This window comes from Schistocerca nitens, chromosome 11, assembly GCF_023898315.1.
Source record: "Schistocerca nitens isolate TAMUIC-IGC-003100 chromosome 11, iqSchNite1.1, whole genome shotgun sequence".
NCBI classification, from domain to species: Eukaryota; Metazoa; Arthropoda; class Insecta; order Orthoptera; family Acrididae; genus Schistocerca; species Schistocerca nitens.
In genome coordinates this window covers 147,281,980-147,306,844 of record NC_064624.1, presented here as the reverse complement: position 1 = coordinate 147,306,844, position 24,865 = coordinate 147,281,980, and the positions used below count along the sequence as shown (strand labels likewise).

Below are 24,865 nucleotides of genomic sequence, written 5' to 3'. Positions count from 1 at the left end.
TCTTCAAGAATCCTGCAGTTCAGTTCATTCAGTTCCTCTGTGACACTCTTCCACGGATTAAACAAACCTCTGACCACTTGTGCTGCCTTCCTCTGTATACATTCAATACCTCTTGTTACTCCTATTTGGTATGGGTCCCTCTCTCGAACTGTTCGCATGAGTTATAACTGTCTCCTTTGTAGACTGACTGTACTTTACCGGTCTTCCACCAATAAACTGAACTCTACCATCTGCTTCACTCACGAATGAAACTACAAGACCATTCAATTTCCAAAGTGTTACACCCAGGTATTTGTACGAGTTGGCCAATTTCAACAGTGACAGCTTGATATTGTTGTCACAGGCTACAATGTTTTCTTGTTTTGTGAAATGTGCAATTCATTTCTGAACATTTAAAGCAAGCTGCGAATCTTTGCACCACTTTGAACGCTTATCAAGGTCTGACTGGATATTTATGCACCTTCTCTGAGACTGTGACACCTCCAAAAATGTCCGAGGTTCCTATTACCATTGTCTGCAAGGGCATTAATATGCCACATAAGCCGTACGGTCCCAACACACTTCCATGGGGCACACCAGTAGTTACTTACATATCTATCGATGACACTGCATCCGTGGTAACATGCTGCCCTCAACACACAGATTTCACTTAATCCCCCAGACTGATTATACTTTTGATGACAAGCGTAGATGTGGCACTGAATCAAATGCTTTTAGGAAATCAAGAAATACTGCATCTTACAGCCTTGATCCGAAGCTTTCAGTATATCATGGTTGGCACTGAGATCATTCTATCTGAGATACCTCATTATGTTGGAGTTCAGAAAATGTTCTAAGCTACAACAAATCGATATCAAGGAAATGGGACAGTAGTTTTGTGGATTACTGCTACTACCCCTCTTGTAGACGGCACGGTCTTTTGGTTGAGGGACCTACAATAGATTAGTTACAGGCGGGCTAATGTAGGTGCAAAGTCAGTATGAAATCTGTTAGGGATCAGTCAGGCTCTGGAGCTTCGCTCAATTTTAACGAATTCAGCTGTTTCTCAACATCACTGACACTAATACTTATTTTCAGTGGTACGAGGGTTATATTTAGACTGTTCTCCTGAATTTTCCTTTGTAACGGAACATTTGAAAACGGAATTCATAACTCCAGCTTCGCTGTTCTACCATTAATTTCCATTTCTTGTCTCGTTCACTAGGCACTGGACATTAACTTTGGTGCGAACAACAGCCTTTACATACAACCAGAATTTTTTTGGGGTTTGTGAAATATCATTTGACAGAATTCTGCTGGTCTGTTTCTTTTTGAAGTTTCTCCATAGTGACTATACTATGGAGGTTCCTATCCACTATGGACCCTCCACTGAGTGCATATCTGTCCAGTGCACGGTCAGCTATTCTTTTAAATATGAGCCTGAGTTCCTCTACATGCACCTGCCCTCTGCTGAAAGTTTCAAGTTCTTCACTGAGATACGACACTACCGATTTTGTTATGCTTTACTCAACATATGTATCTTTCTGCTTGTTTTAGTTGTCCTTTGTACTTTGGTAATCAATGTTACCACAACCGCATCAGTCACTGACCTCAAAGGGGTCAGGTCTATCTGTTACCATTAGATCCAATATTATGTTTCCTAGCTATCTGTTCTACGTAGTTTTCAGAGAAGGCATTTACTAAATTGTTGGACGGTTAAAGGCCCCTCCTATCATTTTATGTCCACTCCTAATACTGAGTCTTGCCCAAACAATCTCAAGTGCAGTTGTAATTTCTACCTTGGTGGATCTGAGTTTCTCGTCTACTGCGACAAATACAATACCCCCATTTCTCTATCCTTTTCGATGTTGTTCAGACCTGAGACATGTTTGATGCAGCTCTCCATGCTACTCTATCCTGTGCAAGCTGCTTCACCTCCCAGTACCTACTGCAACCTACGCCCTTCTGAATCTGCTTAGTGTATTCATCTCTTCGTCTCCCTCTACGATTTTTACCCTCCACGCTGCCCCCCAATGCTGAATTTGTGATCCTTGATGCCTCAGAACATGTCCTACCAACCGGTCCCTTCTTCTTGTCAACTTGTGCCACAAACTCCTCTTCTCCCCAATTCTATTCAATACCTCCTCATTAGTTATGTGATCTACCCATCTAATCTTCAGCATTTTTCTGTAGCACCACATTCGAAAGCTTCCATTCCTTTCTTGTGTAAGGTATTTATCGTCGACGCTTCATTTCCATACATGGCTACACTCCATACAAATACTTTCAGAAACGACTTCCTCACACTTAAGTCCTTACTTGATGTTAAATAATTTCTCTTCTTCAGAAACGCTTTCCGTCCCATTGCCGGTCTACATTTTATATCCTCTCTACTTCGACCATCATCAGCTATTTTGCTCCCCAAATAGCAGAACTCCTTTACTACTGTAAGTGTCTCAGTTCCTAATCTAATTCCCGCAGCATCACCCGACTTAATTCGACTACATTCCATTATCCTCGTTTTGCTTTTGTCGATGTTCATCTTATATCCTCCTTTCAAGACACTGTCCATTCCGTTCAACTGCTCTTCCAAGTCCTTTGCTGTCTCTCACAGAATTACAATGTCATCGGCGAATCTCAGTTTTTATTTCTTCTCCATGGATTTTAATACCTACTCCGAATTTTTCTTTTGTTTCCTTTACTGCTTGCTCAATGTACAGATTGAATAACATCAGGGATAGGCTACAACCCTGTCTCGCTCCTTTCCCAACCACTGCTTCCCTTTCATGTCCCTCGACTCTTGTAACTGCCATCTGGTTTCTGTACAAATTGTAAATAGCCTTTCGTTCCCTGTATTTTACCCCTGCCACTTTCAGAATTTGAAAGAGAGTATTCCAGTCAACATTGTCAAAAGCTTTCTCTAAGTCTACAAATGCTAGAAACGTAGGTTTGCCTTTTCTTAATCTTTCTTCTAAGATAAGTCGTAAGGTTAGTATTGCCTCACGTGTTCCAATATTTTTACGGACTCCAAACTGATTTTCCCCGAGGTCGGCTTCTACTAGTTTTTCCATTCGTCTGTAAAGAATTCGCGTTAGTATTTTGCATCCGTTACTTATTAAACTGATTGTTCGGTAATTTTCACATCTGTCAGAACCTACTTTCTTTCTAATTGGAATTATTGTATTCTTCTTGAAGTCTGAGGGTATTTCGCCTGTCTCATACATCTTGCTCATCAGATGGTAGAGTTTTGTCAGGACTTCTAATGGAATGTTGTCTACTCCCGGGGCCTTGTTTCGACTCAGGTCTTTCAGTGCTCTGTCAAACGCTTCACGCAGTATCGCATCTCCCATTTCATCTTCATCTACCTCCTCTTCCATTTCTATTATATTGTCCTCAATAACATCGCCCTTGTATAGACCCTCTATATACTCCAACCTTTCTGCTTTCCCTTCTTTGCTTACAACTGGGATTCCATCTGAGCTTCTGATATTCATACAAGTGGTTCTCTGTTCTCCAAAGGTCTCTTCAATTTTCCTGTAAGCAGTATCTATCTTACCCCTAGTGAGATAAGCCTCTACATCCTTACATTTGTCCTCTAGCCATTCCTGCTTAGCCATTTTGCACTTCCTGTCAATCTCACTTTTGAGACGTTTCTATTCCTTTTTGTCCACTTCACTTACTGCATTTTTGTATTTTCTCCTTTCATCATATAAATTCTGTATCTCTTCTGTTACCAAAGGATTTCTACTAGCCCTCATCTTTTTACCCACATGATCCTCTGCTGCCTTCACTATTTCATTCCTCAAAGCTACCCATTCTTCTTCTACAGTATTTCTTTCCTCCATTCCTGTCAATTGTTCCCCTATGCTTTCCCCTCAAACTCTGTACAACCTCTGGTTCTTTCAGTTTATCCAGATCCCATCTCCTTAAATTCCCACCTTTTTGCAGTTTCTTCAGTTTTAATGTACAGTTCATAACCAACAGATTGTGGTCAGAGTCAACAACTGCCCCTGGAAATGTCTTACAATTTAATACCTGGTTCCTAAATCTCTGTCTTACCATTATATAATCTATCTGATACCTTCCAGTATCTCCAGGATTCTTCCATGTGTACAGCCTTCTTTTATGGTTTTTGAACCAAGTGTTCGTTATGATTAAGTTATGCTCTGTGCAAAATTCTACCAGACGGCTTCCTCCTTCATTTCATTCCCCCAATCCATATTCACCTACTATGTTTCCTTCTCTCCCCTTTCCTACTCTCGAATTCTAGTCACCCATGACTATTAAATTTTCATCTCCCTTCACTACCTGAATAATTTCTTTTATCTCATCATATATTTCATCAATTTCTTCATCATCTGCGGAGCTAGTTGGCATATAAACTTGTACTACTGTAGTAGGTGTGTGCTTCGTGTCTATCTTGGGCACAATAATGCGTTCACTATGCTGTTTGTAGTAGCTTACCTACAGTCCTTTTTATTCATTATTAAACATACTCCTGCATTACCCCTATTTGATTTTGTATTTATAACCCTGTAGCCACCTGACCAGAAGTCTTGTTCCTCCTGCCACCGAACTTCACTAATTCCCACTATATCTAACTTTAACCTATCCATTTCCCTTTTTAAGTTTTCTAACCTACCCGCCCGATTAAGGGATCGGGCATTCCACACTCCGATCCGCAGAACGCCAGTTTTCTTTCTCCTGATATATCCTTTTCGATACACACTTTAATTTTCCCCAAAAATCTCACTTATACATGGCCGGTTACAACCAACTTTCAGTACCTAATGTTATGTGAGCTTCACTGGTTTTCATGAGCGCTTCAAACTGTGGGCTTTGTTTTGAATAATTCTACAGTTTAAAAATTAAGATTTTTAATCCTTTCACCTATGTGGGGGGCGTTTCAAGCTTACACCGACAGTTCTGGTTTTTTTTACAGCTATTGTTACCTGCGCTGGATGGAGAGCCATCAAAAAAAAAAAAAACTTGAGTGCATCCCACACGAAGTGGCTAACTGAGCAGTAACCACTGATGTCAGTGCACATCTGACCAAATTAGGGGAACCCAGTAGTTCTCAACACTACGACTCACCTCTCAGGAATTCGTAGCGTAATTTGTCACAGAACCTTCGAAGTCTCTGGTTCAATTCTTCCACTCAACTCATAATCAAAGGGATATGAACAGTTGACGGGACCATGCTGCAAATTGTGAGCTTCGTTAGGGAAATCCGTGCACAAGGCCGGTCTTTTCTCAACCATCTCTTGTCAGTCACTGGAATGATCCAAGTATGACCTCTGAGCCCAGAGTACAGGCATCATTTGTTCTAACGTGTGCCATCACCTGCAGTTGGTTGCATCCTGTTCCCTCAATGGATGCTGGAATAGCCTCTACAACATGAGGCCCCCAGGTACACACAGTGAGTGCACCTGGTGTCCTCTCCTGGCCCTTGCTGCCATTTTCCTGAGGGAAAGCAATTTGTGGTTAAGAAGTAATGCATATTTTTCGTCCTAAAGCCTTTGACACATTTTGCTATCGGTAGACACCTGTGTCTGTGCGCACTGTGCTTTGTTGTAATGGCACAATTTTTCTGCAGTTTAAGTTTTATTTTAGTGTTCTCTCTTCTTTATATTTTAAGGTTGCAGTATTATCAGCAGTATGAGACTAAAGCAAAATTCTTTGTTAGAATATCAGTTCTTATGAGTCATAATTACAAAAATTTAACTGCAAACTACAACAATGAAAAATTCCTGGAATTCTAAAAAATTCCCCGTGCTATTCCCTGTTTTCTCCCAGATGAAAAAAAATCCTGGATTTCTCCACAATTTCCTGGTTGTCATGGGGTGTGAACACCCTGATTATAGCAAAGGCACAGATGTATTTGACTCCTGTAACTATTTCAATGTGTTTTATGAAAGTAGGACTTAAGTTCATGGAAAACACATAGGAACTTTCCAAATCTGGGAGCATTGTTGGAGAAAGCTATAGTGGAAGTTAGTGATGAGAGCATGAGGAATGCTGTAAGGGATGCTGTTATAGAAAATGAAGGTTGCACTGACTTTTCCATTGTTTTAGATGGGAGATGGCAAAAAAGTGGACATCTCTCCCTACACTGCGTTGTTACAGCAACAAGTGTAGACACAAGAAATGTCCGACATTATGAACGAAGACTGTCAAACTCGTAATAGATCAACAGGAACATAAACTGAAATGTGGTTATAACTATGAGGGCAACACTGGTGGGATGGAAGTATGACAAAAGGCATTCCAAAATGGAATGTATCGGCCATGTACAAAAACACTTGGCTAAGAATGAAGGAAAAAACCTACAGAAATGATATGGACAGGCAATGAGAAGGGTTAAGGACAAAATACAGGGTACAAAAAATTATGTGCATGCATATTTTTTTAATAAATCTTCTGCAGACTGAAGTCCATGTCATGTTTCTGCTCAAAATGTGACATCACTGTAGAAGTTTAACAGTGCAAAAGTGACAGGAGAATTTTATTCACTTAAGCACAGTCTTCGAGCAGCTGTACTTTGTGCTATAAAGTCAAAACTTAGATATCTGGCCAGGCCTGATCTATTGAAGAACTGTTTACATGAACAAACCCAAATCCAAATGGGTGTTTCAAGAGCTTGATTTGGAACTATCTCCAAAAAACAGTGTTTGTATGTATGCAGACATTAAAAATTATACTGTTCTCATACAACTGTGGAAATATTGACATGTGTTTGATACTACAAAAATTAGGAATTATTCCTGGTAAGAATATGGTTTCAGGTCTTTGCCATTGTGGCAAAGAGAGAGTGCAAGATGCTGAAAGATTGATTTTGCGTGTGTGTGTGTGTGGGGGGGGGGGGGGGGGGGGCAAGACATTCAGTTATATGTTGCAAATGAAAGCTGGAGGACACACAAGAGGCAGATGAACAGAAAAATATGCATTAGGTGGTTTTAATCACTGAGTAATTTCTTGTGTGTAATTTTTTTTTACTAGAAAAGACCCTTTCTCTGAAGAACTATTCAAGATTATGCAATAAAGTTTAGTATGTATCTAGGTAAGTTCCTTCTTCAAGCATGGGGCCTTAAATAAAGTAAAATTTTGTAGTATTTTCTTCTAAATAAAATAAAAAGGACGAAAAGTGACAGAAAATTTTTGATCCTTTTGTTTTCTAAAAATTTTTGGAAATAAGGGACTTTAACAGAACTTTTTTGGTTCAGTGTAATGTACAGTATGTAATTACTACCTGGTAGAAAATTTATTGCTGTAGGTTCAATAGCCTTCTCACAAATGGAACAAACATTTGGTGTAAACGTAACACGGATCAGATATGGATATGTCCACATAGAGGTTCCCTAACATTCGTAAGGTAAAATAGTAATTGAAATACTTGTCCTCTGTTGCAAATAATTCTTTTACAGAATGTGGTGATAGAAACATGCCTTATAAAGAAATAGGGGTTTCACATTAACATGGACATTAAAAAACATTCTAATTATATGTAAGAGATTAAGAAACACCGATGTAATACGCTGATGAAGTTAGTGTTTTCTTTCCGTAGTAGCCCCAAATTTTCTCACCCGACATCTGAATGCATGCTCTTGTCACAGGGAACTCAGATCTGTCTCCCGTTTTACACAAATATGCCGCTGCCAAAGTATAAAATACTACAAAAGAATAAGATGGCGCTCGTCTCCTTTAGATGTAGACGTCCCCTTTTCTTCTGAGCTTATGAACCACATAAAGAAGAACTGTGTATACAACGCTGTCTTAATTGTATGAGGGATAACATGTCCCCACGAAGAGGGAAAGCTCACCTTGTTAATGATTGTCGGAATAGGCTGGGGGTCGGAGTGAACTGGCATCGGCCGGAACACCTCTGCCGTCACATCATTGCCGGGCTTCACACCTGGAGGCCTGCTGGGCAGCTCTTCTGGTGTCAGCACCTTGTCATGCTCTGGTCCGTTCACAACCTGAAAGCCGAGAAGTCTCTCAAGTGCCAGCTCCGAACTAATTCCTGCCTATATAATAATTCATCACATCCACAATCGCTTAAAAGTTACAATGTTCACATTACCGGTTTCAGCAACTAATTTCTGTCTTCAGATGAGATTTTTCATCAAGATACAGTAAAACCCCTTTTAGACTTTCCAGTGGATTCGTCCAAGAAAGTGTAAAATGCAGGGATGAGTAAAATATAGGAAAGCATAGAAAACAAGAAGCAAAAATGAATAAATTACTCTTACTGTCATTCCCTTTACATTGTTTTAATTTCATATGCTGAACAAATTTAAATTTTGCCTATTTTAAAAATCTAAAATTATTGTTTTTGTTTCTAACAGTAATTAGCTCTACTATATTCGAGAAACTACATTAAAAAGATAACTGTGTTGTAATGTAAGACTTATTACTGAATCACAAAATTATGGTTTATAAAACTTAAAACACTACATTAGTTAAAACATTAAAGCTGGCAGCCTTTGTCAAGGGAACAGCAGGCATGAAATCTTCAGCTTGATGCCGAGGAGGAGGTCACTCAGTTCAACATCCTGGGTAAGAAAAAAGGTAGAAACTGTTATCATGGCACAGAGCATCTTGAGGAGGAATGTTTACATTTCACATCACGCCACACCAACCTACGACTGCGCAACTAGTGTGCATTTGCGTATTTCACACGGAAGTAATGATTCGTGGAAGCCCATTATAGTGATGACTATCTCCAAAACATTTTGGGAAGATCTTTGGTGTACAGCAACATGTCTGCTGCACATTTTCATATTACGAAAGTATAAATTCGAATTCCACCAAACTCAGCACGTTAGTTTGTTGACGCATTGAAATAGAGACTGCAATACGCTGTTTTAAGCCAATCATAGCTCGTGTCATGTGATCTCGTCAGCCAATGACAGCAGATATTTAGAGTGAAGGACACGTGATGTAGTCCGCCAATAACTTCACTGATAAATAGTGTATATGCACAAATAGGAAAAGTTAATGGTTTAAATTCATGTACACAGTGTAGCCACAAGGAGAACTAAGCTTTCACATATAACATTGGTCTTTTTAGTGTATGTTACACTTTAAGATACATCACACCAATGCGCCAGTAAAATTTTAAAGAATGACATTAATGTCTGGTCTTCTAATTATTTTAAGTGGCTGTTCCTGACAGTGTGGAGTTTTAAAGGAGAGTCAAACACACTGATTTAAGAAATTAATTGCACATTTTCACATGTAACATAGTTCACCTTGCATAAAAAAAATTTCGTTTTCGAAGAACTATTAGCAATTATTTTCCCGCGACCTCTTGGACATGGGTTCATTTCAGCAGCTGCCAGAGTGTGCAAGAAAAGAGGCGTTACTGCGCATGGGCAGCTACGGCAATGTAGGAAGCCCGTATGCTCATTTAGAAAAGATTGCTGTATGGTGTGGCAGGTGGCAGTTGACGCTAAATAACGAAAAGTGTGAGGTGATCCACACTAGTTCCCAAAGAAATCCGTTGGAATTCGATTACTCGATAAATAGTACAATTCTCAAGGCTGTCAATTCCACTAAGTACCTGGGTGTTAAAATCACGAACAACTTCAGTTGGAAAAACCACATAGATAATATTGTGGGGAAGGCGAGCCAAAGGTTGCGTTTCATTGGCAGGACACTTAGAAGATGCAACAAGTCCACTAAAGAGACAGCTTACGCTACACTCGTTCGTCCTCTGTTAGAATATTGCTGCGCGGTGTGGGATCTTTACCAGGTGGGATTGACAGAGGACATCGAAAGGGTGTAAAAAAGGGCAGCTTGTTTTGTATTATCACGTAGTAGGGGACAGAGTGTGGCAGATATGATACGCAAATTGGGATGGAAGTCATTACAGCAAAGATGTTTTTCGTCGCGGCAAGATCTATTTACGAAATTTCAGTCACCAACTTTCTCTTCCGAATGCAAAAATATTTTGTTGAGCCCAACCTACATAGGTAGGAATGATCATCAAAATAAAATAAGGGAAATCAGAGCTCGAACAGAAAGGTTTAGGTGTTCGTTTTTCCCGCGCGCTATTTGGCAGTGGAATGGTAGAGAGATAGTATGATTGTGGTTTGACGAACCCTCTGCCAAGCACTTAAATGTGAATTGCAGAGTAGTCATGTAGATGTAGACACATGTAGCATTGAGAGCTCTTACAATGACATCAGACAAGAAATAGGCCACCAGAGGATACTACTACAAGAGCATAGGAATTTCGTAAACCATACTAAAACGCACAATACAGCTTAAAGGACACATTCGTATGTCCCAATTGACAATCAAATAGGCCCCAACCTGATTTTGGGATGCAAATTTTCTTGGAGTACCAGTACTGTATTGTCTCATGCTTGATTCGTTATTATGGCACAATGCCACATGTGCCAGAAAATGAAAATGTGCACTTCAAATTCAGTGAACAGTTGAAACTAGCCAATAGTGTGGAATGAAATACTTAATTTCTTATAAATTTAATGATCTGCAGAAAAGATTGATGAGAGCCACATTTATTTAGCAAACCAACAAAAATAACTTTATTGCTTGCAAGGTAATTAATGCTAGACTGCCAAAAATGTGCAAAATAAAATTCAGAAAACAAATTAACAAGAATCTTCCGTAATTACGTGAATGTATTTTAATTCACGTGATAGGTCCCAGCCATAGAAATCTGTTTTGTTTTCATTTGACATGTGAACTGTAAATGAAGAAGAAATAGGACATCAGGAAAAAGCAAAATTGCTAAATGCTATTAAGACCCAATATCCTCTCTACTCTAAAACCCAGGCTGCTGCTCTGCGTATGTGTGAATATTGGGCGCAACAGAAAATTTTTTTCTTTTGGCACGACTGCTGCTTGCTACAGCTACAGCCACACTTCAAGTAGCCATAAGCAGGAGAAGGCTCTGCTCGTACGCAGCTCAACTGCACACGCGCACAAGCCTGCTGGCAACTGCTCGAAACCAACTTAATGTAAACTGGTGTGACGTCACACGCATTGGAAATAGTTTGCCGATATGAAGTGTTTCATAGTCTTTGTCCTAAAGCCTTGCATACATTTTACTAGTTATCAGTTCTTACCAGTGAAAATCACAAAAATTGAACCAAAGAGTAAAACAATGAAAAGTTCCGGAATTCTAAAAAAATCCCTGGTTTTTCTCAGTTTTCTTCCAAATAAAAATATATTGGGTTTTTCCTGGATTTCCCAGTTGTCTCCAAGTATAGACACCCTCTCATATCAACATACATTAATACTTCACTTTCTTGATATGTAACAATATTGCTGTGTACTCAATGTTCACCTAAAGGGACCGGCAACCCCTCAGACACTTAAGCATCACAGAGTTGCACATGTTCAAGGCATTCCCTTCCCGGACTCCGTCAATCGCAACAAGGATGACAGACAGCAGGACAAACAAAACCAGAGGTCATCCGTGCCAGGGATCTATTTCCTACACTGTCAAGTGTGCAGAACTGGATCGACACAAATTCCTCCGCACCGGGCTATATAGTGCGGCACAAACTATGTTGCCAATTCAGTTCGCCCCACCAAAGCTCTGTGCCAATTCATGCGCCAAGTCTTAGCAGTCCATCTGTCAGAGCCCAGTTGGAAGCCACCGCAGTGGAACCTACGACGACTTTCCCGTGATGTCGCCAACAGAAACCCGTCAGCAAACTATGACAAACACTCACTCAACCTCCATCATTAGTTATTATCAGTGGCATCCGGTTTCATGACCCACTACATTTATTCACAGTGTGATCCAGGTGTATGTCAGTGTATGAGGAGTTTTATTATTTTTTATGGAGAAGGGTTTTTCCTTTGTTATTAAATCTGTGGTCATAATAAACCCTTGTTCTTGTTTATCTGTGTATTATTATTGGTTATCAAGAATCTCCCCACGGGAGATGTAGCAAATATGATGTATAAATCACTGACAGACATGTTCATAACAATCACCTGGCTGTACTGTATATCCTGGTGAAGCTGTTAGGAAATTAATCGTTATCTGATAACAGCTATCAATTTCTGAAACTAATGAGGTGAACATTGTGATTAAAGTTATCTTGGACATAATAAATTACTATACAAACAAAAGTTCACATAATTATTTGGCAGTATGTCTATTTTTTAAAAAAATGTGACAGCGCTTTTCAACATTCCTAGCATACAGAACAGATACCCGTCTGTCCAAAACATTTTAGAGGTCCCTGTGGTACCCAAAAGGTGTTCGCCAGACATTCTCCAGAACCAGACCTGTACACAACACACAATATAACCACACTTCGGGTATGAAGAGTACTGTTTGTGATAAAATGTCCAAACCATAAACTGTATACACCATGACAAATGTATCCATTGTCAAGAAGCAGACAATTACTCAGTAAATACACATTTTAGTAACTACCCACCAACAAAGCTGTTCATTTATTTACATTATAGTGTAGTATGTATCCCTGAAACAAAATTAAAATTTTACTGTATTGTGTAGACATGCTTTTACCTCCATATAATATGAGACTAATGCCGAAATCCAAGGCACAACAAAACTGTTTAACTACATATTTTCATATATCTTGCAAACCTATTAAATTCCAATGATCATCAATCGATCGCCTCAAATGAAATGTAACAGTATATTTATTCGATCAAAAATAATTTTGAGGAAAACTAAAAATCGCAGGTATTGCCTCAGACATTTGAAATAAAGAGAAAAAATAGAAAGAAAAATGTATCTCATTTCCTTTATCAGGGTGAACCAGGCTAGCTTGGGAAAGGCTGGAAAGCACGAGTGGGGAGAAAGCTCTTTGCCTGATGAAGACAAAGTTCAGAGCTCATGCACATCAATCTATGTCGTCACCTACAGTCCACAAGCTTATGGTGCGGCATGTTTTTCGTACTAGGCCCGCTCCGCCTCTTCTGCCTTTAGCAAAATGTGTGTGGGAAGAACAGATTGTCTTCCCTCTGCACACACTTAACTTCCTTATATTTTCCACTGTCGTCATTTCGCGAAGTTTATGGGGGAGAAAGTTGACACATATTTGACTCATCGTTATTTAATACATCTGAAACGTAAAATTTGACTGTGAGAGCAACACGAATTTCTTTTAGAAAAGACAAGAGTTAGTTTTAAAAGATTCAAATGGTTTTACTGCTTTTCAAAATGTTCCCTGTATCATCATCACATTTTTGCATTCGATTAAAGCAGCTCTTAATGACGCCTCTCTTGCTGAGGCACTTGAGAAACCAGGCTACTGTAACATTCCACTGCTTCATCTGACTATGAAGAAATGATGCTACCCCATTTTGTACTTAGTTTTTGGAAACAAAAAGATATCTCAAATTGATAGCCATGTTTGTGTAGTGAGGCTCCACGGTGCTGACTTGTAAGGCATCAAGATACTCAATAATTAGTTTAGATACAACGGTGTGATAAAAATCATTTTTTGTCAAAAGCTTTTCCAGACGTTGTAGTACCAATGGCACGTCCATCTTATGATGCTATAGTAACATTACGGCCCACATCAGAAAATGAAAACTAGCAACCATATTCTTACCCATACTGCAAATTCATATATAAATCTCACAGGCTTAGGTTCTGTTCAAAAGACTCAACTAACATTTCTTTTGAGGATAACAACATTGAATCTTACGATTCATTACGAGTATTGATATTACAAGCCAAATTTTAAGTGCCAGCTGGAATTTCCAAGACTTTCTGCATCAATGTGGATGCATTTTGGATCAGGAGTCCGTTCATGTGCTACCTACTGACAACAAAATTTTCTCACATCCAACTGCTGCTGTAAAATGTCTTTGAATTTACCCATACCAATGCCAAATGTGACCCGAATAAATGCTTAAGATGTCCATCTATCATTTTCAAGCACCAATCTAGCAGCAGCAGTATTTTCATCAGTAACAGCAGTTCCTGGGTGACCTTAACGAAATTCACCAATAAGAAGGAAACCCACTTGATTTCACTGTACAATTATAAATTGTTCACTTACAAGAGGTTTCTTTGGTAAGTGCATTTCTAAGCCAACCTTCACTTTATTAAGCATTAATGACTATTTGAAATCTTAAAAACCATGGCCCAGCCATGTTCTCTAGTCAAGATTCTTTTTTTATGCACAGAGCAAATGGAACTATATGGCAATTACCTAGCAAAACATTAGAAAGTAGCTGCCAAAAAACAAACAAAAAATCATTTGTTTTTACAACCACAACATACTGAAAATTTTCAGTCTCAATGATACTCAACATTGGACACCACCTCTCATTTCTGCTATGTGTGTCTGTTGATAATCTCTATAACACTCTCCCACTCTTACTAAATGAACCTATGGACTCTTCATTGTATTTTACTACAGACACATCTTCCTAATTATTTTACAGCTGTTACTACTTCCAATGATTGATCCTCAAATGTGTAACTAAACAGTAGAGGGACTTCCTGCCCATTATGGGATAGTATGTTGCATTTGTTTATGTACAGGCTTAACTGGACCACCACCAATCCTTTAAAAGGATTCCTGCACTTGATTGCAGTTCAACAGTGTTGCAACACTCCTAACATTTGAGAGAAAGAGACTGGGTTTCAACACTCCTTCAATGCAAGAGACAAGTCATTAGCTCAACTGCTTAAAACAGGAAAAGTTGCTGCCCTCTTAAGGAAACCGTCTCTGAAAGCAGTTCAGGAAATGCTAACTAGGTCTCCTAATGCTGCTTTATATTCAGCAGTAGTAATGGAATGCCCCTGTAGCAATAACTACATGAATGTTTCTCACTGATAAAGCTGGTTTCACTACAGCCCAATCTGGTAAATGATGACTACACAAATCTATACATTACATGTAACATGCAGTGGTCAGATACGCGTGAGGGGAAATGCCGACTAAACTGGCGCTCGAGACAGAAACTGAAACATTTAGCTGCACCGTGCAGTTTTGACACTACAACTGCTGTGTCACTGGCATCGGGAGAAATGAAAACAAGAAAGTCGACCGAAGCAGTCCGGACGAATCCAATGTGTGATGATACTGAACAACGGGCCTGTCGGTCACCTTTTATTGTCAGCAAAGTGGTTACTGCCCAGTGTGAACAAGTATTTTTTTTCCAATTCTTGCTCTAGGAAGGAAAGGCAGGCTGCTAGCTTGTTGATGCACAGAATCTCTAATAACATATCAATACTCTACAGCTGTAAAACTCGCTGTACATTTAGAAAGTATAGCCGATATTTTTATATGCACGTATGTCAATATTTTTTCTGTCGATATGTTGGTACTTACTTTCAATATATTGAGGGCCGACAATGATATTTTTTTGAATATCAACATAGCTACTTTCGATATTTTTAAAAATATCGACAGTCCTCGTTTGGATCGCATACACCTGGTCTATCCACTACCACGCTACTCACAACTGCGATGTGGCCAGTTTACATTTGCCATAGCTGTCAGTACAACAAAACAGGCAACAAACGATCATAAATATAATTTAATGCCTTACAAATGTTAAGGACATCAGTGAGATAGGCCTAAAATCAATTAGGTCTTTCCTTTTCGTTGAGATCTTTCAGTCCCATTAAATATAAGGTTTTCTGTAAAATTACAGAAAGAATGGCCACCTAGAATTTTAAACTGCAGGACACAATTCCAAGTGCTGCGAATACATGTTTAAAAATATGTTTTCCATCTTTTTATACCTAAACAAGAAAAAGTTTCCGTCAAATTGGTTGATGCTGTTGCTACAGCCTGAATTACCAACACTGGACCAACTACTACACTGATAAGATCGCTCGTTTGCCACTAGGACTTAGCTACCGGCACCTGTGCTGCGTAATACATCGCTTTCCCCTTGCCATCCTCCTCACAGGTAATTTGTGGCACAACAGTATTTCGTGCAGTACTGCCTACCAAAATTTAATACTGGCCAGACATTCAGTTTCATTGTAACTGCACTGTTTCCACATATGATTTTCATTTTTATAATAACTGTGCGATTGGAGTTTCTGGGTGCTCAACGGCGAGGTTATCAGTTCTCCCTGGTAGTTTTGAAGACATAACAGACAGTATTCTGTTACCATTCTACATATCGCTTCATGGTATCAATATACAATTGGAACACACACACACACACACACACACACACACACACACACACAGCACCTGCTTATTAAGCACAAGATGCCGGTCTGGCATTCATGTTCACTCGTTACCACTCATGCCATGTGACGTCCCGATGCAGCTGACATCAGTAATCCCTTCCCTCTCCCTTCCTTTACCCCAACTCCACCTTCAATGTACATATAATGTATCACAGCTGCAGATTCTGCAGGGTGTCTGTTATTTTGGAAATCTCCGAAAGAACAGACACCCTGCATTCACATAATTAATGGCCTCTGTTTTCTGAAATATAAAAGGTATTACTAACGACTACATTGCACAGAGCGTCTATTGTCACACTGTATAGAGACCTGTTGCAGCATAATTTAAATGTAAGAGACAACTCAACTCAACTGCGGCAGAAATTTCATGGAAGTGGAACTGTAGTTTAAAAAGGTTAGAAAGTGTGAAGGCCATCTACATATTTCTGCAAAATAGCACCAATTTTTATAGAATATATGCTAAATGGGCCACTTCCATGTAAACAACTTCAAGTGATCTATGTAAGAGCGAAACTGAAGAACAAAAGAACATTGCAAAACATTTAAAAATTCTATTGATAACACAAGCAACATTAATCGTCACACTGTCAGATAAATGCTGGTTCTGACTGGTTCTTTCACTGACATACCAGTCAACTGAAAATTCTAAAAGTGTGAACTGTGTTATCTCCAATTCAAGAAGGAAGGGCGTTGCCAAGCCACTGCAACTTTTTCATCCAACAGCAACATTTCAAACATGTGAAAATATACATCACTTTACATTGCCAAAAAGATTTTAGAAGACTGAAAGGGTTCTGTACTGCGTGTCCTATTCAATGCAGAAATGAATACTATGAGATGGCACGAGAGAAGAAAGCTGGTAATATAGCAGAAAAGTGACGACATGTCCACTAGCTTCATCACATATGAAGAATCTGATTGACTTCAGGATAAATTATAGGAAGAATTCATTCTCTTCAAAGAATACATCTCCTTTCGTCGTACATCACCCACCAGATAGAGCAGCAACAAAACCTATTGTACATACTGGCTTCAGATACACCCAGCTACTTGCAAATTTCACAAGCTGTATACTAAGAGTGGATTTATAGGATGCAAAATCAAACTAGATAAGTTCTGAACTGGAAGATGATTTCAACACTAATGTTCATAGAAGACTAATTACTTAGAAAAAGCGATATGTCTTAATCTTGCACTGGTGCCTTATAGGTAGCAGGGAAATCTAAACAAGGTTGGGAAGATAGGGATTTAAAATTACCTGTGGGATTTATTTATTGAAATTTGAAAGTTCCAGTTGCTAATCTTGTTATACTCGCACAATCATTTCATACTTCATCAAATAGTGTTAAATGGAGTTCCCCATTACAATAAACATGTAGGCAACACTTCTGAAATAACTCTGGTACTCTTGGGATTGTCATCGCAGTCACACATGAGCTTGATATTTGTTGGGTCTGCAAACTTCACAAGGAATCCATTTGAAATTTGTGGAGAACTACCTCCATTACAAATCGAACAATCTCAAAACAAACTTACTTCTGTCACTTGTAACAGCAGCAGCAATAATAACAACAACAGCAGCAATAATAATAATAATAATAATAATAATAATAATTTGTGAAATTGTAACAGTAATGTTTTCCAGTGATCCAGGAGTTATTTTTATTACAAATCTAGTCACAGACCACAAGTGTTTATCAATCAAGTTACTAATTTCAGTGAATGACAACCATCTTCATGCCTAAACATTAGCATACATAAATCCATTGAGGACCAAGTATTTTGACAAATACAGAGTCATTTAATATTTTAAAACAAATATGACATTTCCACACCCGAGTAAATGTGCACACATCATGTCATTCCATATATAGAGGGAACAGTTGCAATAATTGGGTACAGCAGTTTTGTCACGAAGTTACAAATGTTGAGTACCATGAACACCACTACAAGTTCAGGTTGACACTTTAAGGAAACAAATTATACTGCCGAGTAGTGGCCAGCACACTAGATATCACTGTTGCACATCAGTTGGAAGACTTAAATAAAAATACTCTAATTTGGTGTACAAAATTTTAACCCAGAATTTAATACAAATAGCTCTCAAAACTCAAATGACTTGTGACAATATTATGAGAAAGGAAGTTGCTACTCACCATATAGTAGAGATGCTGTGTGTGTGTGTGTGTGTGTGTGTGTGTGTGTGTGTGTGTGTGTGTGTGTGTGTGTGGAGTGAATACTATCAACCATTAAATTAAAAACAGAAGTTAGTGACGAATTTTAACAAGGAAGGAGACTTCATATTTTAATAAAGTTCCGAAAAAATTTTTCGCACCAGCTGCAGAGACAATCCACCATTACTGAGACGCAACTGTGGCTCATAAGAATGGATGATATCAAAGACATCAGCACTGACTATGTCCAGTGTCCTTTTTGTTGCATATTACTGTACACCATTCCATATGCTCCTGATTGGTGGTTGGACTGTACAGGTGCAGCTTGGCTATTTAAAAAATCGTTGCTCTGCTGTATTAGTGAGCTGCACACCTGTTTAATGATCGACTGCACTTACAATGACACTTTGTAATTTCATTACAGACTATTATTTTGCCGTTATTTTACAAATTACTGAGAACAATCACCTGCGTTTCCCGCCTATTTGCACTAATTTCTGGATGACATTTTACATAAATAAAAAGAATATTTTTACTTAAGTAAAGTGAACTGACGTCCAGTGGCGACATCTAATGTGTCAGACAGCAGGCCCATAACTCATTGCTGTAATGCAGTATAACTTGTTTCCTGGAAATTGTCAACATGTATGTTGTAGTAGTGTTCATGATAATCAAAACTTAACTGTGACAAAACTTGTGTGGTTAATTATTGTCAATGTACAATCTGCATACGTAATAACATTTTTGTATACTGCATTTACTGGAGTATGGAAATCTTGTCATTTACTTCAACTTGATTTCTGGCTCCTTATTTGTGTAATTTGGTAATGTTTGTACGTCAAGATACCGCTGCACGTTCACTTTTAGGTCGTACGGTGGCCTTTGTGATCGAAATTAGTAACCTCACTGATAAACAATACTATCCTAGTATTATCATTTTTTCACTTCTCCATTCACTATACTGATATTCTCCTAGCCCTATTGCCTACCAAAGCATGGACACACACGACAACAAGAAGTGGCCTACCGGCTGAGTATCTGAAGGAAAAGGGGGCGGAGGCCCCTGCACCTGTGTCGGCTGCGCCTGGAGAGGCGTGTTCGACACCTGTCCCTGCTGCGGGGGTGGGCTCGTCTTCTCACTCGCCGCCTTAGCCACACGTGCTGCAAACTCTGCAGCCACATCCAGGCTCTGCCCAGTGTTCTGAAAATACGTGCATTCCTCAGTCTCTGGTTATGTAGTTGACCAAAATATACTGTTACCAAACAGTTCTTTATAATATCTGTGGGTACTCTCACATCTCAACTTTCAAACTGTATTAGTCTTTGTATACATTAAAACAAAATAGAAAAATCCCCAAATCATTTCATGAATTTGTGGCATACCAACTGCAATAAAATTTCACAATCTAAAGAACTTGCTAACTTCCCCACACGCGTCAGACTGTATGCAAGATGGAAACCGTTGTAAGCTAATTTAAGTAATTTTGAAACACACACCATGGACCAATACTTATAGCACAAATGTGACAATACTTTAACTATGGAAATTATCTGCACGAAACTTGTCTCTCCAACTTCCTTACCGACACTGACAATTTCTAAGAGTCAGAACCTTGTCATTTCTCCTTCACTAGTATAAGAACTGGTTCTCACATAACAGAGTGCACACTGTGACACCACTGAACACTGCCTATTGAGGAAACAGACAAGAGACAAGATACTCAAAGTGCATACCGCTTTTGTACACTCATTTTGCGAAGACAGCTATAAAATCTTTAAAAATTGAGGTTTTCAGCATCTACTGATTCTTTCTGCAAAATAAAAGGTATCACATACCATTTTAAAAGCTAACAGAGTCCAAAAAGCTGGTGTTTCACATAAAATGTAAATGTGACATCTGGGATTCTGTGCAGGCTTTAAGAACTGTTGAACGAAGCAGTTATGAACACAAATGTGACAAGTGACTCTAGCAAAAAACTATATCAGCTTCCACCGAGCACTGCCCCGACTGAGCACGAAATGAAATCCGAGAAGACCGCTACAATGGGAACGAACTAATGGCAGAATTTAACAAAAAGTAATGGAGAATAGTGCAGCAGATAATTTAACAGAAATGGAGGTGTGTGTATTTTATAGTCGAGCAAGTATTAAGGCTTTTTTTGTGGAAGTGTATTGTCTTACAACAGTTTTTTAACCTTTTTTCCTTTTGGCACAGTCTTTTAGGTCTTAAAAGTTCAGTGCCACGGAGAAGCAAAACAACTGCTAAGGACGTGCATCATACCCTCCGTTAAGCGCCCAAAGGGTGAGTGATTAAGTCTTCACTAGATACCTGACAAAGTTGTCTAAATATGATTGAAGAAAAGATGACAACTCCACTGCTAGCCGAACACCTGGGAAGCATTCCCTCATTGTGTGCTGGGGGAATGTGATTAATTCCCACATCAATCAGTCAAAAACTGCTTATATAAGTTCCAACACAAATACGAAAAAAAATCTGCAATAGCTACTGCGATATGTTGCTCCTTTTGGAAGAAATGGTGACAATGATATGCTAGCATCACACACCGATCATTTCTGCCCATCTGAAATCTATTCCACTGACTACTGTTAATAATGTGCATTCACCTATATTTAAAATGCATTTTTTCAGTTATCATTTCATATAAACAAACAGTGTGGCAACTACGTTGACAGCATATGAAACAGTAACTTTTTTTAAGCACGGCAGCCTGAATACAAATGCTGCCTCCTTGTGATACTGTAGACATAGGTCAGTTGCCATCAAATCACCACAACTGTCATACTAAAGAAGAATGGGACACACTGCACTGAATGGATTCTACAGAAGTACATAAGCTAGAAGCAAAGTTTTCAAATTTCACACTGAATACCTGTGAGAGATAATGGCATCACCTACTAGATATCTAAGTATAGAGGAACTAAAAAGGAGTGTACAGCAATACACACACACACACACACACACACACACACACACACACACACACACACACACACACACACACACACAAAAAAAAAAAAAAAGCAACTAGCTTTACTGTCTCAGATGTTGGCGAATTACCAGAAATGACGCAGGCATTAAGGCATTAGTTTCACAGAAACTAACATACTCTGCTGTGTTAATCCAACATAAACAAAATGCACACTGCTGTTTCAGACGTTATCTACCAACTAAATTGGCACATTTTGTCATTATGTCACATTCCTACTATATCATACACTACTAAAAGAGAAACACTTTTACATATCCTCCAACTAGTAATGTACCATTTCAGCTGCATATAGACCGTCTAGCGCAAGACGAGTCCTGAAAGTTCGGAGATTGGTCGGGGAAAATAATAAACATCTGCAAAGTGTAAGTGTTTCACAGCTAATATAAAGGAGAGGAAACAAAAACTCATCTGCCAGCACCGTATCTGGAGAATACGGAGTGTGTCGAACAAGCAGCTCAGATCGAGCGAAAAGTTGAGCATGCAGACCTCGCGGATATCAGAAAATGTGTGCTAGTGGTGGTTCACGCAGTTATACAACAGGAGTTTGTGGACAGTTCTAAGAGATTTACAAACAATATAACAAGCCTGTTGTAGTTACTGGTGCTAACTGTGAAGGCTAGTAAATGAATTTTGTGTGTAACTCTCTTTTATTTTCTGAGAACCTTCACTTAACTTTTTAGATGCATCTTGCATTTGGCACTTACACTTCTGAGGCACATATTAGTCGTGGATTATGAGTTGCTGCTTAAATTCAATTACATACAGTAAATAAAATTCCATCTCTCTGCTAGTGACAAAGTTACGGTCAGTATTCAGCGATATGACAGAAACAATCATTCCAAGCAAAAATGTCTGTTAAACACGGGCTCTACAATACATACGTAGGGAGCTATAATCACTTGTTCAGTCAAAGAGATGTGCTTCACAATACTGAAGATTAACTAATGCTCACAGCTCTTAAACTGTAAATTTTAAGGCTCCTGCTTACTAAACATTTTTGCTTTGAATGATCATTCAGTTCATCAAACCATCTGCAACATAACCAGGTTCAGAAGCCCAGCTCCAATATCAAATCTACTGTAAATTCTCACACTAGCTCCATTCACCAAATTTAACGTAGCAATTCCATTAATTCACGTTTAACGTAGTACAGCTAATCATTCCATGTTTTACATTTTTAGAGCTGATAACTTCGCTGCAAAAAGTCTTGGGTCACTACCAGACATACACCAATTAATCTGTTGACAACACTTTTTTTATTTACACACACACAACAGCTGACTGTCCCAACTTTACACGGACCGGAACACATCAGCTAGTCCTCCAACCTCCCTCCTCCAAAAGCTCTGGACCAGGTGTATTTATACATCTTTTAACAATTACATTCTTTGACATTATTATGTTATTTCATGTTAGATGTTACAATTGCAATTACGTTAATCCAGCAAAAACTGACATTACACAGTTTCACTAGAAATTAAAACTACTACATCGACATAGCATATTTCCGAAACTAACAATATTTTACTAGTGCAAAATATACATACAGCTAACAATTAAGTTTTTAATATTCAGTCCAGAACACTCTCTAATATTTTTACATATTTTAATTAATTATGTGATTTTATGAAACAATTTTGAGTTGGTAATATTTCTCCAACATCAAAATTAAAATTCAAACGTTCAAAATGACATTTCACAACATTTGAAGGCTAAAATGCAGAATAGTTATGAACAACACAAAATCTTACAATTGTGTTAAAAAAAATTAATGAATCGTTCTTCTAACATTATTTATGATACAAATTTTTTTCTGAATCAGGTTATGTCTCCAGTTCAAACTAATTCTCTCTGGTTTTCGTAATATGTGGACATTGCACTGAATTTCTCTATAGAACATTCCAGGAACATTAATCACAGAATTGCAGATTTTTAGTTGGTGATTTCTGTAAGAATATATTTCCAGGCTCGCAAGACACATAAATGTTAAGCTTGACCAAAATTAATGGTTTACACAGTTACTTTGCGTTCAGGTAAACAATCAATTTTTCTAATTGAATTACAATTACCAAACGGAATGATGAGGTTACTAACATTTATACACTATTAACACTGATTCCAGAACTTGTTCTTTCTCTTCAAAACATCCCAAAATTTGTATCAAAGTGATAACCACTTATCCTAACTGTGCATTACATTACCTGATTACGAACATAAATTAATTGGTCTTTGACACAATTTAGCATTCTCGTTACAACTGTTTCACACTGTTGCACTAAGTAGCCTTATTCACCAAGTGTCCTTATACACTACCCACATCTGTTTTAGTGTGTATCGCATGCTACGCAACCTGCTGCATCGGGTACTCTACAGACCCAATAGCCTGTTTCGTTACAGCCTGAATACTGACCAATCCTCCTGGGACACACTACACCACTTCAGCACAGAAAAAATATCTGTGCAGATGCTTCTGTAAGAATTTACAGTTATCGAACTACTACAGTTATCTTTATCAACACTGTTACTGAAACAATTTCTCCACTTGAATTTTGAGATGTGAGCTCCCTGCATTAAAATATATAAAAAGGTCCTTTCTATACTGCCAAATTGTTGAATTTTACACAGATGCTAGAACTTTGCTACACGCTTCTCAAAGATTAGGCTTTGTCCTACAGGAGGTTGCAATCTACAAAATTGCAAATATTTTCTTTACAAATTATTTTAGTTAATTACCTAATGCATTAGGACAAAATATCAATAAGTATGTAATGCTACAACAGCGAGAAGAAAAAAGATTGAACTAAACTGTAAACAACCATAACACAATGATGAGTACAATAATATTCCAGCACCTGGGCTGGTAAGACACGAACAAAAATTTCAACCAAGTTATAATAAATGAAAATATCTACACCTAAGAAGAAAGGTGCAAAAGCACAATTTCCCCAATTTCAGCTCTAGACCATATTTGTAATACACACAAACACTGCTTCATTTGTGGAAGAAGGGAGAAGCCTTGGTTCTGAACATGATCAATTTAGTGACAGTAACTAAGATTTCTTTGTAACATCCTAATCAGAAAAATGTCACCTTCATACTACAAATACAATCTCAACTAGAAATCGTGAAATTAGATGCCACTTTACCTATGAGATATAGATAAGCACAATAGTCTAAACACTTGAAAATACGCCAGTGGTAAGTGTATTGTACCATTAAGTGTGTGTACGTATATTTATTCCAGTGTCATTAGCATGCAAGAAGCTAGTTAAATGCAGCACCAGCACACCAAAATCCACTCCAAAGAACATAAAAACAAACAGCCAAATGTGCGCAACATTACCAGAACTTGGTCCACACATATTGCCACAACAGCACTCCACAACTATGTTATCACCAGGCTAAAGCAAAAAATTCAATCTAAATGTGCAAAAAACAAAACCTGACAGACAAGTGTTACAACTAACACTCAATGAGGCCAGTTCAATGCATGTTGGCAGCAATACTTACTTTAA

The 24,865-nt window shown here is 38.4% G+C and overlaps 1 protein-coding gene across 19 annotated transcripts in view; it reads right to left on the bottom strand.

Moving 5' to 3' along the window:
- Positions 1 to 24,865, bottom strand: part of LOC126213414 (eukaryotic translation initiation factor 4 gamma 1-like) — a 786,084-nt gene that overhangs the window by 255,286 nt on the left and 505,933 nt on the right. For all 19 annotated transcript variants that reach the window (XM_049941158.1, XM_049941157.1, XM_049941144.1 and 16 more), the window contains 2 exons: positions 19,367 to 19,540; positions 7,800 to 7,955 (listed from right to left, as the gene is read on the bottom strand). In XM_049941158.1, coding sequence (XP_049797115.1) covers positions 7,800 to 7,955; positions 19,367 to 19,540 — 330 coding nt within the window. The remainder of the gene's footprint in view (positions 1 to 7,799; positions 7,956 to 19,366; positions 19,541 to 24,865) is intronic.